The 16,624-nt window shown below is 39.7% G+C and overlaps 1 protein-coding gene across 2 annotated transcripts; it reads right to left on the bottom strand.

Moving 5' to 3' along the window:
- Nucleotides 1-606: 606 nt before the first annotated feature.
- On the bottom strand, nucleotides 607-8,376 carry pfn2a (profilin 2a). Of its 2 annotated transcripts, none has more exons than XM_062518405.1 (3): nucleotides 8,064-8,368; nucleotides 6,099-6,291; nucleotides 607-2,577 (listed from the first exon to the last, which is right to left on the bottom strand). In XM_062518405.1, exons 1-3 carry the CDS (start codon nucleotides 8,190-8,192, stop codon nucleotides 2,480-2,482), a joined length of 420 nt encoding a protein of 139 aa, XP_062374389.1. In that variant the 5' UTR covers nucleotides 8,193-8,368; the 3' UTR covers nucleotides 607-2,479. The 2 variants fall into 2 exon arrangements, with proteins under 2 accessions (XP_062374389.1, XP_062374396.1); XM_062518412.1 differs by lacking the exon at nucleotides 607-2,577 and adding an exon at nucleotides 2,585-2,903 and having other exon boundaries at nucleotides 8,064-8,376.
- Between the last annotated feature and the right edge of the window lie 8,248 nt (nucleotides 8,377-16,624).

Consider the following 16,624-nt stretch of genomic DNA (forward strand, 5'->3'; position numbering starts at 1 on the left):
TTCCTTTTGTCCCCCCACTCCACTATATTGACAGGTTGAGTATTGGGGCTGTGAAATGTGAACATTTTACCATTAAAATGCATAGGCCTACCCATCTGAGACTCTAGGGGGTCCCACGGCAATTGTTGCAGATTAATAGCATGCCATAGTTATCTAAATCGCTGGTAACCTTTTTTATATATATATTTATTTTTTTTAAGTACATTTCCAATAAAAAGTTCACTTTTCAGATATAGGCCTAGATATGAGGCAAATCCTGATAATATAGACCTCTACACACCAGCTTGCAGTTGCAATTGGTCTCGTCATGTGTCCCAAGAATTTTGCTTTAGGCAGACCAATGTCAATTAAAGACTTGATTCATATCTACTGACACACATCACAATTATATCAATGGATCAGTACAAGCAGTCAAGAACACATTTGTAAATATGCACCAACTGTTGCACTTTTCATTAATTTCCTCAGTTCAGTTCAGACATTTATTGTACCACAAGGGGAAATTTGGTTTGCATCAGTGGTTAAACACGGTTAAATACCGTTTAACTATGTAGACCTAAACCAAGGACTTAACAATGACAAATAAGATTCAATCATGACCACACATTGAGTTGGAATACATTTATTTGATCCGTCTGTAAACAAGGTGATTATTTAATCATGGCATTTTCTCCATGAAAACAGAGTAGTATTATCAACTGCTCCACTATATTCAGGTGTATGAAAAAAGGGAACAAAAAACATGAATTGGTGACAACTGACGAGTTTAATTTTAATCTGTACATATTCCACAATCCCTGGAAGAGTGTGAGTTTAACGCCAATATCCCAAAGTAAGTGCCATTGAAGAAGGGACTCCTTGCAAGGCAGCAGTTAAAATCCATCTCACAGTAGCAACAGATCTACATTATGGCACAGGATACAGCTTCTTGTCCTTTGATTTTCCACAAGACTGACTGCAGAGGTCTTATTTCCAACCAACACATCCCAGAAAATTTAGTGTACACAGTTTCAGTTTCATATTCATATTTTTTGTCTTTTTAATGTTTTGTACCGTGCTATGACAGTTCCATACATTGCATTTGATGAAGAGCACAAGGCAATTAATCCAAATGGTTTCCTGCACACCATGAATGAACAGTCAAATGCATTCTTTAAAGTAATTCATGACAAAGTTGAAACTGACTGCCAATCCATCCACTTATGACATTCATGAGTGAAGATCAAGTATTAAGTGTTATATTCGTTGTAGCACTGATTTGTTTTTAGACATGTCAAGTTAAACCATTTTTACAGTCATGTGAACTAGTAGAGTTGTAAAGTTTAGTGTTACAACATGAGTGATTACGTGGTTAAGTCTTTTTTTTTTCTTTTCTTTTTTTAACATGTTCGGTCAGCAAACAGATGAAGCAAGCAGTCACCCTTCACAACAGTTTAAAGCAATCCTGTTAGTAAACCCCTTGATGCAACAAAAATTGGTCCTATAGAGAAAACGGGACACAAAAACAGTTACACTGGGATGGCAGCACATAGTTAAAAAAAAAGAAAAAGAAAAAAAAGAAAAAAAAAGGAAGAGGTGGCAAAACAGATTTAAATGCCTGAGCCATCGTAGCGGTGGAATGTCCTTGTACAGTCCGGGATCCAAGGCTCTTTGGAGGGACATAAACTCCTCTTAAATGCTGATCTGCCATCATACCCAGACACATTCCAACATTATACCAACTACTTAAAAAGACCACATCCGATCACAACAGCAAAAGTATGTGATGCAAGGCATCACCAATCAAAAAGGGGAGGTTGGGAAGGTCCAGAGGGTCGATGGACTTTAGAAGGCTCCACACCTGGGGCAGACTATAACTGCAGGGCAAACAAACTGTTCCATGGTACTGTATAATGAAATGGGTCAGATGGAAGAGAAAGACAATGATATTTCACCTAAAGATATGCATGCAGTATACCCTCCCGTGGCATGCTGTACAACAGGAAGACCATCAGAGCTCAGGAATGGCTCTTAGCATTCGAGAGGCAACATTATCTACACAAAGCTGTGCAGCACCATTACACTAACTAGTTTATTGACCTAAGCTTCACATCAAATTGCAGAATGATGCTGGGTTAAAAGTCCAAATTGGAGGCGTTTTCATCAATATTTTGGGGGGAAAAAAGCCTACATAACCGTCTCCCCACCCCAACCAACCCACCCCCCACCCCAAAACCAACAAACATGCTCATTTTTGGTGTGGCACAAAAAAAAGAGATGTCAGAATGACGGCTGACATCTCAGGATAAACAGCAACAGGCTGGAGAAGGGGAGGGACAAAGATGGACAAAAAGAAAAACCTTAAAAATAAAAAAATCAGGGGAAAATGACAAAACAGACAATGATGCATCTGCTAATCAAGCCTGGTAGTGCTGTCAACATGTTGGGGATAAAGGTGTGCTTAAAGAGTGCGCTGCTGTGTGGATGGGGAGGGGCCACTTTAGTATCCAGATTTCCTCAGGTAGTCAGCCATGGTAAAGGCTTTCTTGTTGAGCTGCCCTCCGTGGATACCTTCCTTTCCCATGACTAAAACCAATGCTAGAGTACACAAGGAAACAAAAAGACAAATGAACAAAACCTGAAAAAAGTCTTCCCCCCCAAGCTGACAAAGAGGGACACAAAAAAGATCTTACCACCATCTTTCCCCATATGCTATTATTTTTTGACCCCCCCCAAGACATTAACTGTTTGCAGGGAGAAACCTTAACAGCAAAGCTTTTTTTCCCTTTTCTGTCCCTCAATTAAAACTACGCAAGATTTATTTCATTAAAACCCTGAATCCCTCAAGTATTTCGCCATTGAGTATGCCTTCTTATTCAATCCGCCTCCATGGACCCCTTCTTTGCCCATAACAAGAACCAAGACTGGAAGAGAAAGAGATAGAGAAAAGGGAAAGTTGAGAAAATGCAGAGGTTAAGGGAGGAATCAAATAGGACAGTAGGAATTACAGGGTTAAAGAGACAGAATTTTAAACACATGCGGTTTGTGTGCAAAACATGCAAATTCAGAAAGAAATATTTTTGCATTCAAAGAAAAAGGCACAGGTCAAGTGGTGTAGTTGCTATAGTGAGTGAAGAGGGAGGAAGTGGCAAGGGGAATACCCAGGCAAGGAATTCAGACTGGCTGCTTTCCAAGACATACCTAACCTACCCTATTCTTCCCTTAAATGCATGAAAAAACAAAGACGGCGCATTAATGTGTTAAGAACAGATACACTTTAGTACTCAGTATGTGATGCATCTCCATCTGAAGTGCGTCATCATCCCACCTTTTTAATAATTTTCGAACATGCTGTACGGTAAGCTCATCTCCAGAATTTTAACAGTCAACTATCCAAAACAGATTGATTACTCAAATTTGGAAGATTTTTGGGGGTGTGATTCTATCTTGAGCACTTCAGAAAATTAAAATTCAACAGTTAAATATGATCAACTCCAATGGAGGTTATTTCAGAGGACTATTAATGTTTCGCATACATGTTAAACTAACAGGCAGGCTACTGCAGGCACATAACTGATACCCAGGGGGCAAAGGGGTTTTTACAGACATGGGCTGCTGTAAAAGGTTGTCATGCAAAAATAAAATCTAGGATGTCCCAGGATCACAACCTGGGTGGCCAACCCGGTCAATAAGCTGCTGTTTGTGTGTTATCGCCCTTTTTATGCCCCATTATAAATCTATGGACGAATTTATTATGGGGTGAATAGGGTAAATATTTTAACAAATAGATATCCCCATAGAAATTCCTCAAATTATTTACATTAAAGGGATAGTTCGGGTTTTAAGACACAAAGTTATATGGGTTCCCTGTCAGCAACGTTGTGCATCAGCACTGACTTACCCCCCGACAGCGTCCTGTGAGCCGAGATCCAGCCGGTTTTTGATCGTTTTTGATGCCGGACTATTTTCTTCAGCAGGTTTCTGGGGTTATAAGTAAAGTGTTTTTCTTCTCAAAACCATATGCGTTCAACAGAGTGATATATTTGCACCACAAAAACGTTGTCCAGCTGAACTTGCCGGACTACTTTCTTCACCATCAAAAACCAGCTGGATCTCGGCTCACAGGACGCTGTTGCGGGGTAAGTCAGTGCTGATGCACAACGTTGCTGACGGGGAACCCATATAACTTTGTGTCTTAAAACCCGAACTATCCCTTTAAGGCAATACTTTTTTGTATCAAGTTTTTTTTTTTTTTTTTAAATATCATGTACAAATATGTTAATGAGGCATCATACACTTAAATGTATGCAATAGCCTAATTATCAAATGTTTGGCCTGCACCGTATGGGTAAATACAGTAAGAAACAGCCTAGGCTGAGCCTAAACTATATATTTTCTAGGATCGTACACCCTGTAGATATGATTTAATAAGTGCTGAGTCTCATTGTCTTCCACAACATTTGACAATGAATCTCTCTATAGTATTTGCATTGTATTATAATGCATTGATTCTCAATGTACACCCATGTAGCTTTAGGTTAGTGTAACCCACAATTGTCCCATGTTAACATTCATTTTTATATTCAGCATAGCCGGACCTTTCACCAAAAGTTTGTTTGGTTGATAGAGGTGCACTTTAAGCCCCCCAAGCCCAAGGCTATACATGTATGCAAATTCGTGCATATTTCATTTGATAATGGTTCATCTACATAAATGTATAAAGATTTCAGAAAACTTCTGTGGGAATATCTATTTGCTAAAATTTTTACCCTATTCACCCTATAATATATTCGTCCATAGACTTATAATGGGGCATAAAGAGGGTGATAACACACACACGGCAGCTTATTGACCGGGTTGTCCACCCAGGTTGTGATCCTGGGACACCCTAGATTTTATTTTTGTATGAAAATCTTTTACAGCAGCCCATGTCTGATTTCCCTAAAAAAGGGGGTTTTGCCCCCTGGGTATGAAGCGTTCCGTTCAATGAATGCTGCAACAATTAGCTTCCACTATATTCTATGGAACGGGCGACACCAGATGAGCCAGCAACATGTACATTCTAACAAATTAAGACTAGTCTTCTAAACATATTTTGCACTCAGTGAACAAACGCTTCAGTTACTTGCCTTGTGTAGCCCATCTGTAAGACTTCTGAGCACTTAATATGCCATACATTTGGTTACATGAAAGGAGAATAACGATGAGTCACATAACTCCTCTATTTATTCTTGCCACGATATTTCCAAATCAAACTTGCTCAACTAACTTAACTTGCTCAACAACAATAGTCTGGATAATTGTATCATGGGATTCAGCATGCACCCAAGTGAAGTGTTCCTTCATGAGACAGAGCTGAGAGAATATAGAAAGACTGGAGGCTATGGATGGATGAGGCCCATAAAGACAGACTATGCAATACAAGACAACCCCTAAAATGTGTAGTGGTACAAGAATTCTTACTTTGAGCTAAACCTACAAACTAACCAACCATAAATATTTAATACCAGTCATTACAACACATTGCATACCCCAGATCAATTCTTTAAAACAAGTCCAACATGGCTGAGAAGTCTGTGAAAAGTACCTCAACTCAAAACAACTTAGCATAATGGTATATCCTGGAGGTCTATGAAAAGGTCACACGATCAAACCATATTCTACTGCATCAGGAGATACTAGGGGTGTAAAGGTACATGTATTCGTACCAAACCGGTTAGGTACAGGAAGTTAGATGATAATACGGATGGCCACCGAATGTACCAAATACAGACTTTCACAGTAATCAACAGATGGCTTTTTTGCTAGTGGACCATGTTTCAAATTCAGAGTTCTCACACAAACATATTAAGTAGCGGACCATATGTCAGGTTAGTCAATTAAGATCAAAAACATTTGACATCTGTTCAAAATACTATTCCCGTTGCACCAGCAATATTGTCACAGACATTTAAGTTAGCAGTGCCTACAGGCTTACTTTACCTAAAATTAACCAAACCGTGACTTCAAGACTGAGGTAGGCACCGAACCGTGATTTTTGGGTACCATTACACCCCTAGGAGACACATTGTAAATCTGGACTATAACTAATCCCTATTGCTTGAATACTAAGATCTTACCTTTGCCAGCTTTGCCTACAGAGACGTTGTATGTTGGCTCGCCACCTTGGCTCTTTGTCCTGATGTCCATCGTCCAGTCCCCATCTATTAGAAGGCTATCTCTGATAACAGAGCACTTCTTTTTACCCAAGGTCATGCCACCGGTGAAGAATCCCTCTCTGTCTTTTCCAATAATGACATCTATTTCTTCTGGCTAAACGGATAAACAAAAATGCAGGACATGTTAAAACACAGAGACACACAAATACGTGTACTGAAACAGGATGGTATAATTTCAATTCCAAATCAAGCTCATGAACTGCTCTGAATGCGCTAGTACTTCAAGAAAATCTTTCTTCAGGGTCCATGCGTGGTCACGTTAATAAAAGGTGCTGTCAGATTTGACAAAGAACCTTGCATACTTCCCCTATGGTTACATCAAGGCAAATTTAAATTATTTCGTCACTCACTAAGTTTAAGTGAAAGGACAGCATATGATAGAACCACTCACTGGCTTTGATTGTGTTAAGCTTCCACAGGCAACTCTGATTAAAATTAAAGATAACGTAAGCGAACACCCCGCCATAGTAGATACTCTTTAATGTTATCATATTTTTCACTGGCTCAAATGCTAAGACCACGTCAATAAACGCAACATAACCTCGTGGTTAAACAACATAGTTCATGCAAAACCGTAAGAAGAAAAATATAAAATTAGCAATTCTGCTAACCAGCTACAACAAAATGGAGGAACCGATGCATTTATTTTGGCTGGCAGTATCAAATCCCCTTCAATTCGTTATCCAACAGCAAAAAAACTGCCATTATTCGACTCCAGGACATTACGTATAAGCCCTACTAGGTGGGTGACATTTTCTGGGTAGCCACGACAACAGATAGGGCTAATAAAGATAAAGTTAATATTAAAAGATGATGAGCTGAATAGCAGTGATGTGACGCCATCTTTGAAAACTGTAAGCGGGCTACCTTTTCAGAACATAATGCACTGTGTCGCAAATACACAGTTCATTTGACTGAAATATTAAAATATCAGACCCCGCCAAGTTTTCAAGTTAGTTAGCAGCTAGCTATTCTAAAAATGAATGGATTTTCTGGCTCATACTAAGCCGCCAGTCGTCATCATCATAGCTAGCAAGCATTAGCAAACTGACAGCAACTCACATCAACATGCAAGTAAACTTGAAAGGATATATTCAATATGGTTTGGTATGTGGAGTTCACGGGTACATTTAATGTTATATTTTTCATGTTTGCAAGTAACGCAAGGCTTTAACTGAATGCTATGGAGTTCAATGCGCAAGTCGCTAACTATAAGGAAGATGTTTAAGTATGTGTCAGCCATCCATAGGAGCTAGCTGACCAGGTTTACGCTAGCCAGCCTCTAAAGTAAGCTAACTAGCATTTTCACTTGGCAAGTCAGAAGCGGACACTTCGATAAGTAATTGTTGAGGTCAAAAATATTTCTCATCGCAGATATTGTGTCAACTTTTGAATTCTGTATTTTTCAGCTCATCAACAATAATTCACACAAGCTAACGTTACCCTGTCTGTCTTACTGTTAAGCGGGCCTACGTTATCAGACATGCTCATATCACTGTCTGGCTAGGACAGAGCGGCCTGAATGGGCTAAAAGCAGAATTGTTTTAATTAGCGGTTAGACAACACGCTTATTCTGAGAGAAGACTCATTGTGCCATAATACCGACGAGGAATAACAACTATATAAACCAGTCGTCAGAACAATAACGTCAGAGTTGACTGTGCAAAACGTAAACGATTAATTCAAGGAGAATGTTTGATAAACAGCTAGCTGCCGGTTAGCTTTGAAAGCTAAGCTGCCGGCTGAAAACCGGCGCGGGCCACAGATACCACTTGCACGCGAGCTGGATTGCTGGATACGCGGTTGGATGGTTGCTGAATAACTATTTAGCTTATATGCCCACATACTTAATTTCCATAGGCTCACCGTCATGTTAGCAAATGTACCACCGGAATGTGATGCCCAAACGTATTTTGCGTCCGTGTACCCAACAATGGCGGAATCCTGGCAGCTGCCATCAGCCATCAAGTTGTCCACGTAGCTTTGCCAAGACATAATAACGAGGTTTACGAGGCTAAAGAACGGTTTACAGATGCCAAAATAAAATATTGAAATATTTAACTTGAAATGCTCGTGCAGTGGTCCGAAAGTAATGTAAACGTTTCCTATTCTTTCTCGGATCCTGTGTGGTCACGTCCTGCCTTGGGCAATGAAGAAAGCCGATGTAATCAGACAGCGCCAAGAGAGGGTGTAGCCCTACTTAGATCCCTCCGCCTGGCAGTTATGCGGTCAACTTCCGCTTTATGACAATTTCCTGTAGCAGCGAATGCATGATGAAAATATTGTTGACATTTCAAACTCTAAACATGCCATAATAGACATTATGGCTTTTAACAACATGGTTAATTAAGTGCATGTATGGCTACACCAGGTTTATTGATACATTGATCATGATACGATTACTATAGAAGATGGTGAATGCGCGGTTTTGTATTATTATTAGAGTGCATGAAAAATGCACTCTATTGTTATTCCACTTATCCTTAAGGCTTTAAGCATACAATCTCTCTGAAGACTACACATATCCTGTTAAACTGTTTCCTCTGTCCACACCTGTTTCAAAATAAAAGTCCTCACTGCAATAATACACTATTAAATCATTTAACCATTGAAACTACTCAACTATTTAACTGTTCAACCATTCCAACTGTCAGTTATCATCAACTATGCCTCCAGTCAACTACATGAAACCTCCATGTACCTAGCAACCAACATAGCAACCATCAAAATTAAGCGTTTATGACCGTTTCCATAGCAACCAATATGATTTTACTACAGTAACTTCTTTATTCCTGATAGTGGCCACCATAGAACCCTATCAACAAATGTTTCAAAATAAAAGTCCTCACTAGCAAGTTAGCTAGTTAGCATGGTTAGCATTGTTAGCATAGTTAGCATTTTTAGCATAACTGCTAGAAATGGTTAGCTAAGTTAGCTAATCAACCTGGTAATCATTGTTAGCATAGTTAGCGATGTTAGCATAGTTAGCATTTTTAGCATAACTGTTAGAAATGATTAGCTAAATTAGCTAATCAGCCTGGTTAGCATTGTTAGCATAGTTAGCATTTTTAACATAACTGCTAGAAATCATTAGTTCAGTTAGAACTGTAATGTTTAAGCTTTAAACTGTCTACCTTCACACTATCAGCTTTCTTTAAACTATGCAACCACCATGTTTACCCTAGCTACACCTTAGTAACTATATCTACATTATCTACTGTATCTATACATTTTTGCATTTTCATGCACTCGTAATTTCCCTGGAATTACATTCTCTAGTAGGCGATTATTCTTCTTCTTACGTTTTTGTGCGTTCAATTCAGCTTCAACCGTTTAACGTAGAAACTTCATTCAAACTGTGCTGCGTAGGTCTTACTTAGGTGACTTCAGCTATGTATTTTTCAACTTTGAAAACTTTATCGTTGAATTTATATTAATTTTTTAAACATTTTTTTCTCCCATAGACTTAACATTGGATTATGACATCATAATAGGGCAATTAGAATCTTATGCCAGGTGGCCAGCCCCACCTGCAGCAGCTCTCTCTCTCTCAGGCTTTAAGCATACAATCTCTCTGAAGACTACACATATCCTGTTAAACTGTTTCCTCTGTCCACAACTGTTTCAAAATAAAAGTCCTCACTGCAATAATACACTATTAAATCATTTAACCATTGAAACTACTCAACTATTTAACTGTTCAACCATTCCAACTGTCAGTTATCATCAACTATGCCTCCAGTCAACTACATGAAACCTCCATGTACCTAGCAACCAACATAGCAACCATTAAAATTAAGCATTTATGACCGTTTCCATAGCAACCAACATGATTTTACTACAGTAACTTCTTTATTCCTGATAGTGGCCACCATAGATACCCTATCAACAAATGTTTCAAAATAAAAGTCCTCACTAGCAAGTTAGCTAGTTAGCATGGTTAGCATTGTTAGCATAGTTAGCATTTTTTGCATAACTGCTAGAAATGGTTAGCTAAGTTAGCTAATCAGCCTGGTTAGCATTGTTAGCATAGTTAGCATTGTTAGCATTTTTAACATAACTGCTAGAAATCATTAGTTCAGTTAGAACTGTAATGTTTAAGCTTTAAACTGTCTACCTTCACACTATCAGCTTTCTTTAAACTATGCAACCACCATGTTTACCCTAGCTACACCTTAGTAACTATATCTACATTATCTACTGTATCTATACATTTTTGCATTTTCATGCACTCGTAATTTCCCTGGAATTACATTCTCTAGTTATTATTATTATTAATAATATTATTATTTGTTATAGCATGCCCTGGATGTATGCTATGTAAACAGTCTACCTGTTCATTATCATCATCATTAGATGTCATGGTTATGGTTATGGTTATGGTTATGGTTATGGTTATTTAGCAGACGCCTTTGTCCAAAGCGACATACAAATAAATAGCAATACAAATTAAATTAACAGTGAACAATTACAAAATAGGGAGAATAGCAATATTATCAATAAAACAATCATTTAAGCACTAACCTAATGAGAAATAAAACAATGAAGAATAGCAATCAAATAAGTTACTCAGTTAATTATATAAAACAACAACTATAGCATGGTATGGCTAAATTTAAGGACAATAGCAGAATAAATGTCAAATTCTAACAATGGACAAATTATAACAAAACAATACTATTATACTATTATACAAACCGTCACATAACAAACGCTCAAAAGACTAAGTGCATATTAAACAAATATGCCTTAAGACCCCTCTTAAAAGATCCAAAACTGTTGCTGGAACGGAGAGCACTGGGCAACTCATTCCACCAACACGGAACCACTGAAGAATAGGATCTACAATTTGACCTATAGCATGTATGGTTAGTCGACATAACAGACGCTCCTCAGAAGATCGCAATGGGCGGTTGGGAATGTACATCTTGATCAAAGAATTGAAGTAGCTAGGAGCAGATCCAGTCAGTGTCCTATAGGCCAGAGTGAGAGATTTAAATTTAATTCTGGCTACTATAGGGAGGGTTAGGGTTAGGGTTAGGCTTCATGATAGGTATGATATAGGTTTTGGCCTATCATAAATCTGCCAACAGGAATGTTAAACATATTTCAACTATTTGGGGTATGTTAGTGTAGGCCTAATGCCTAAACAGGCCTAAAAGGGACACTACAAATCTAGAAGAAATGATTTTGCCTACACTGTGGTGAGAAATAAACAAACATCCAGAATTAGTATCTTAGAAACAGGGCTGTACACTGCGAGCAGGTCGTCGCAAAAGCGAGTAAAAATATATTAGTGCGAGTATAAAAATGAAAATGCTCGCACACGTGCAAGTATTTCAACCCTTTCATATTTTGCTCCTAAAATGAATCCACACCAAGTGGATCAAAGTATAGTAACATTTTCGCGCATACAAATTTCAGAGTTGACAACTCTTACACACCTGGCTGGACACTCACAGTTTCAGCATCAACCTCGTGCTCTCACACACACACAAGAAATGTCACTCCAAATCCATTCTTCTTTTTCTTCAATCTGTTCGTTATCAGTTGGTGACTATGTAACGATTACCGGTGAAACGGTAAACCATGATAAATATGTTGACTATAACATTTACCGTGTTCATTTAAAATATTATTATTATCACGGTTGAGGCTAAACACGGTGTGGAACCCATGCGTTAAATTCCTCCCAGCTTCACCCGAGCTTGCATTTGACATAGGCCTGGTAGACTTCTATGAAACAAAAATGGTATCCTACTGATTCTGTTGTCTAAATGATGTACATGTATTTAACCACGATTCGATCATATAGCCACTGCGTCTTTTTATGTTGGCTACGTTCACATTAAATCCATTCCACTAACGTTATCAGGAGAATACCGTAACGTTTTATTTTGAACACTGGTTGTCACTCATTGGATATAACAGATATAGACTGCCAAACTCCAAGACAAGTCATGGTAGAATAAGTTAAGCACCCAGCCAGTTAAACATGACCAAGGAAAAAGTGAACGGACAACTCACAATGCCATGCCACAGTAGGCTACCTAAATCATAGAAGTTAACGTTGCTGGACACTCATCTTTTCTATTACACCGGAAATATTTGTCTTTACCGTTGAGTTTTTTGAACATTCATGTTATTTAATGAAAAACATGTATCCTTGAACTATGTGTGACTATTTTCCTAAAACCGAATTAAACCTAATTATGTTCATGTAGTGTACTGTAGGCTATGGTAGGCACTTCTTAAAGTGCGGTTCTTAAAGTGACAGGCACTCAATTAGACCTAAACACCACCCCTGTAATATCATTATTTATTTATACAGGTAGGTGTTCTCCTTCTCTGCTCTAGGCATGAAGCACCTCCACCGGTGCCTTGTTCGCTAGCTACAGGGTCATCAGCTGGGGACCACCGCTCATAGATGTTTCGCCCCTTAGCCCAGAACATCTCCTGGTGGCGGGGCAGTGAACAGGGACGTCTCCCTGCCACCCCCTGTAGCTAGCTTTCTCCGGAAGTGTTTGCTCCCCACATCAAGTCCCGCCGTCTCAACCAGAGCCAGAAACTAGCTTTCTCCGCCTCCTCAGAAAGCTCCCTGGTTGCTCTCTGCAGTCTGGCCCCACGCAGCCCTAGATCCCTCAGCAGCCGAGTTGTTGAGTCTGCAACAAAACCTCTCGCCCCTATCTCCACAGGGTATAAGCTCGCGCCCCACCCCGCCTCCCTGCACTCTGCCAAAAGGTCTGCATATTTTGCCCTCTTCCGTTCATGGGCAACCGCTAGCCCCTCCTCCCATGGTTCGGTCAGCTCGACCAGCAGCACTTTCCTCCCAGCCACGGACCTCAGAACCATGTCAGGCCGCAGGGTGGTGCTGCAGATATCATGGGGGAACTGGAGTTGTCTGCCCACATCCACCGCCATCCTCCACTCTGCCCCTTGGTTCAGGAGCTTGGCTGGTGGTCTCCTACTGGTGCTGGCTGGTAGTTCTCCCGGCCTGAGAAAGTGGATGCTGCGCTGGCTCCCCACTGCCTCTCCTCTACTTGCCTCCAGCCTTGCTGCTTCCACAATCTCTGCCAGTTTTCTGAGGATCTGGTCATGCCCCCAATCTCAGTCTCCCTTGGGTCAACGCTGTCCTACACCCTGACAGGATGTGCTGAAGTGAGGCATTGCTGGTCCCACACAGGTTACATGCCTGTTCTGTCCCCAGCCATTGGTGTAGGTTGCGGGGGGAGGGAAGGGTGTCATAGGTCGACCAGATGAGGAAACTGAGACGGGCCTGTGGTGTCTTCCAGAGATCCGCCCAGCTGACCGTTCTTTTCGTCGTCCCCTCCCATGTCGTCCAGCGCCCCTGCTGCCCCTGTGCCACTGCTTTCACTTTCAGCTCCTCCTGCTCTGTCCTGGCTATCTCAGCGGTCACTAGGCACTTCTTAAAGTGCGGTACTTCTTAAAGTGACAGGCACTCAATTAGATCTACACACCACCCCTGTAATATCATTAAAGACAAGTGTAATCAATATGAAGATTTCAAACTTTGAATTTTAAGCTCTAAGTAATTATGCAGATCCTATAATGCTATGAATTGTTAACAAAATGTATACAAATTTTGAATTCAAAATATGAAATAGAAACCAGACAAGCCATTTTCTGTGTGTGTGGAGGGTTTGAGAGACTAGGATTGCCACTGCTGTGAATGATCTGTATCCTGCTTAAGGCAATATAGGTTTTCACCTACTCTAAAAAATGCTGGGTTATATTCTCTACCCAACTGCTGGGTTTAGGCTGCTGGGTCATTTTGTGGAGTTGTTTTTACTCAAGTTGTGTTATTTTCGGTAACCCAGCTTTCTGGGTTGTATTTTCGAACAGTGCCCCTCCTCTCCCCCACTACACTACCCAGCATAGGGTTGCTTTTACTCAGCTACATAGTTAAAATTTGAAAAGAAAAATCGTTATTCTTCCAACTGTCCAGTCGAGTCCAGCAGTTGCTGTCAACATGCAATGGAAATCAGGCCATTTCGTAAGGTATGTATCTGCTTTTAACCTTTATTTTATTGCATTATCATTCAAACAGATTTTAAGAGTCCACCCAGAGATAGCCTTTGTGATACGAATGAATATCCTGCCTCAAGCAGGACGTGTCATTCATGCCAGCTAGCTAACATTAGATTAGACTTACAGTTACAGTTAATGTTACATCTACACAAAGACAGACTCATGAAAACATAGTTCTGTCTTCACTGAGTATAACCTGCTGAACAGGATCAAAACGAACTTTTACAATGAACTACATAGCATAACAACGTACTATATGCGTTTTGGTCTAGCAGCTAACGTTTGTCAGCTAATGTTAGCGAACACAGTCAAAGCATGTGTTTACATTAGCTGCTAGCAGCTAGCTGGCTAACGTTACTGAACTTGTGTTTGTCAGTCTGCTCCAGATCATCTCCTAAAACAACTCCATACTATCAGGTTGTCATTGTTTCTGAGTGTGTTGCACTAATATTTTGTCTCCTGGTGGATTTTTAATATCTGTTAATATCATTCACTGATAATGGTTCATGGAAGTTTTCGTAAAGTTCTGTACAGTGATTAATGCACTTTTTCTGTCTTTGATTGACAGGGCTGACCCCCAAAACGGACTGTAGAATCTGCCTGCCTTGGAAGTATCACCTGCCGTTGGGACTACTAGACTATCTGTTCAAAAATAAAGTAAACTGTCAAGTAAATAATTATGTTGAATTGTATTTCTTTGCTCATTTTCTCAATGCTACCCATAGCCTAGCCTACTGGGTTTGGAAAACTTGGCTGTGGTAATTTTAACTAGCAGTTCTGTTGATGTAACTCGTGGTTTGGGTTGAATCTATACCCAATATACTGTGTGATTAATACTCAGCAATTATATAGTTATAACCCAGCAAATAGTTTATTTTACCCACTCTATTGTGGCAATCTGACTAATGTTGTGTTGATATAACCCAGCGTTTTGGGTTAGAATCATACCCAACCTGCTGGGTTTAATTTTGTACCCACTGTGTTGGGTTAGTATAACTCAACGCGGTGTTGGTCCAATAGTTAACCAGCAGCTGGGTTAAGGTTGGGTTATATCTAACCCAACATTTTTTAGAGTAAGTGTACAGCCCTGCTTAGAAAGAAAATTTGTGTGTACTATATTATAGTAGGCTGTGAATATGCTTAATAAATAACATTTCAATATGCTCTAGTGATCTACTAGTCTACATCCGCTGAGAAGCAGGCCTGAGCCTCAGCCATTGGCTTAATCAGTCCACAAGGAAGACAAAGCAGAAACCCACCAGACAATCATGATATCAGTGTCATTAATATTGTCCCCATAAAGACAGTGTCTGTGTCATCCCTTGATTGGTTGTACTCTTATGGGCAGCTCTAAGGATTACTGCTGTGTGTGCCACTGTGCTCGGCTTCAAATCGTTAAAAAGTGATTTTAGCTTCCATCTTTTTCCTTAAAAAGCAATTTCAGTACATTCAGTGGCTGCCCAAAGTAAGGGGGGAAGGACTTTCCGTGAGCGCACATTACCTGTCGCCTACATTGTATTTATTACGATTTAGTACAACTAAAGCACTTGTTGACAGCCATGTCAACAAACAGGAAACTGGTTTGCCAACTTCAAGCAAGCTAGGACACCATAGCCTAGCCCGCCATACCACTCACCCGGCTCCCTAATGACAACTCAAACTCAAACCAAAAAGTAACTTGGGGGAATTTTGGGAAAAACTACCCTCATAAAAGGCACAGAAGTGGGGACAAAAATATCTGGAATGTGAAAGAAAGCTTTATATAAACATCCTAAGATCTCAAAACAGTATTTATGTCTTGGGGCCCAGGAAAATAGCATTTAGTGACTGTCATAATCCATTGGTTGTACAAACAATAAGCTATAGGTGCATCCAAACCATACCCTGTCTGCATATGATCCATGCATCTATTAAAAGTAATACAAAATAACAGCTGGGTAAATAGCCTAATAAAATGATTTTTTAAAAAAAAGTAAAATCAAATCAGATAAATAAATAAACAAATAAGGAGAATAAAAAAAAGACATTCAAAATGAGGTTCCCATAAAGGATAGGCTATCAACGAAATGAAATAAGAATTTTGAACTTGACTTTAATCTTCAGTTTTTGTAACCTATTCCGTAATTTAAACAAAGCGATGTTTAGAACTCACAAACGAAGAAATGTAATGCGCAGCTACCACCTCTGGACTTGATCTATGCAGTTTTGCCACAAATTGGTGAATTAGAGGAATAGAGGAATAACCTATTTGTTTAACCTCAAATCAGTCTGCCGAGCGAAATATAGACTAAACGCTATTTGTTTATTTTCCTAAAGGGGACGCTATCTAGTGTGCTTTGGCGAGCCGTAGAGCCTGTTGCGCTAACTTCCCGGCATGC

This window comes from Sardina pilchardus, chromosome 2, assembly GCF_963854185.1.
Source record: "Sardina pilchardus chromosome 2, fSarPil1.1, whole genome shotgun sequence".
Classification (NCBI taxonomy): Eukaryota; Metazoa; Chordata; class Actinopteri; order Clupeiformes; family Clupeidae; genus Sardina; species Sardina pilchardus.

What these genes read in the sequence shown, in the direction of transcription:
- pfn2a (XM_062518405.1), bottom strand. Translation starts at nt 8,192, where the DNA reads ATGTCTTGGCAAAGCTACGTGGACAACTTGATGGCTGATGGCAGCTGC. An exon ending in GTACATTTGCTAACATGACG is followed by an intron (nt 6,292 to 8,063) that starts GTGAGCCTATGG and finishes TTATCCGTTTAG; the next exon opens with CCAGAAGAAATAGATGTCAT. An exon ending in TGTAGGCAAAGCTGGCAAAG is followed by an intron (nt 2,578 to 6,098) that starts GTAAGATCTTAG and finishes TGTGTACTCTAG; the next exon opens with CATTGGTTTTAGTCATGGGA.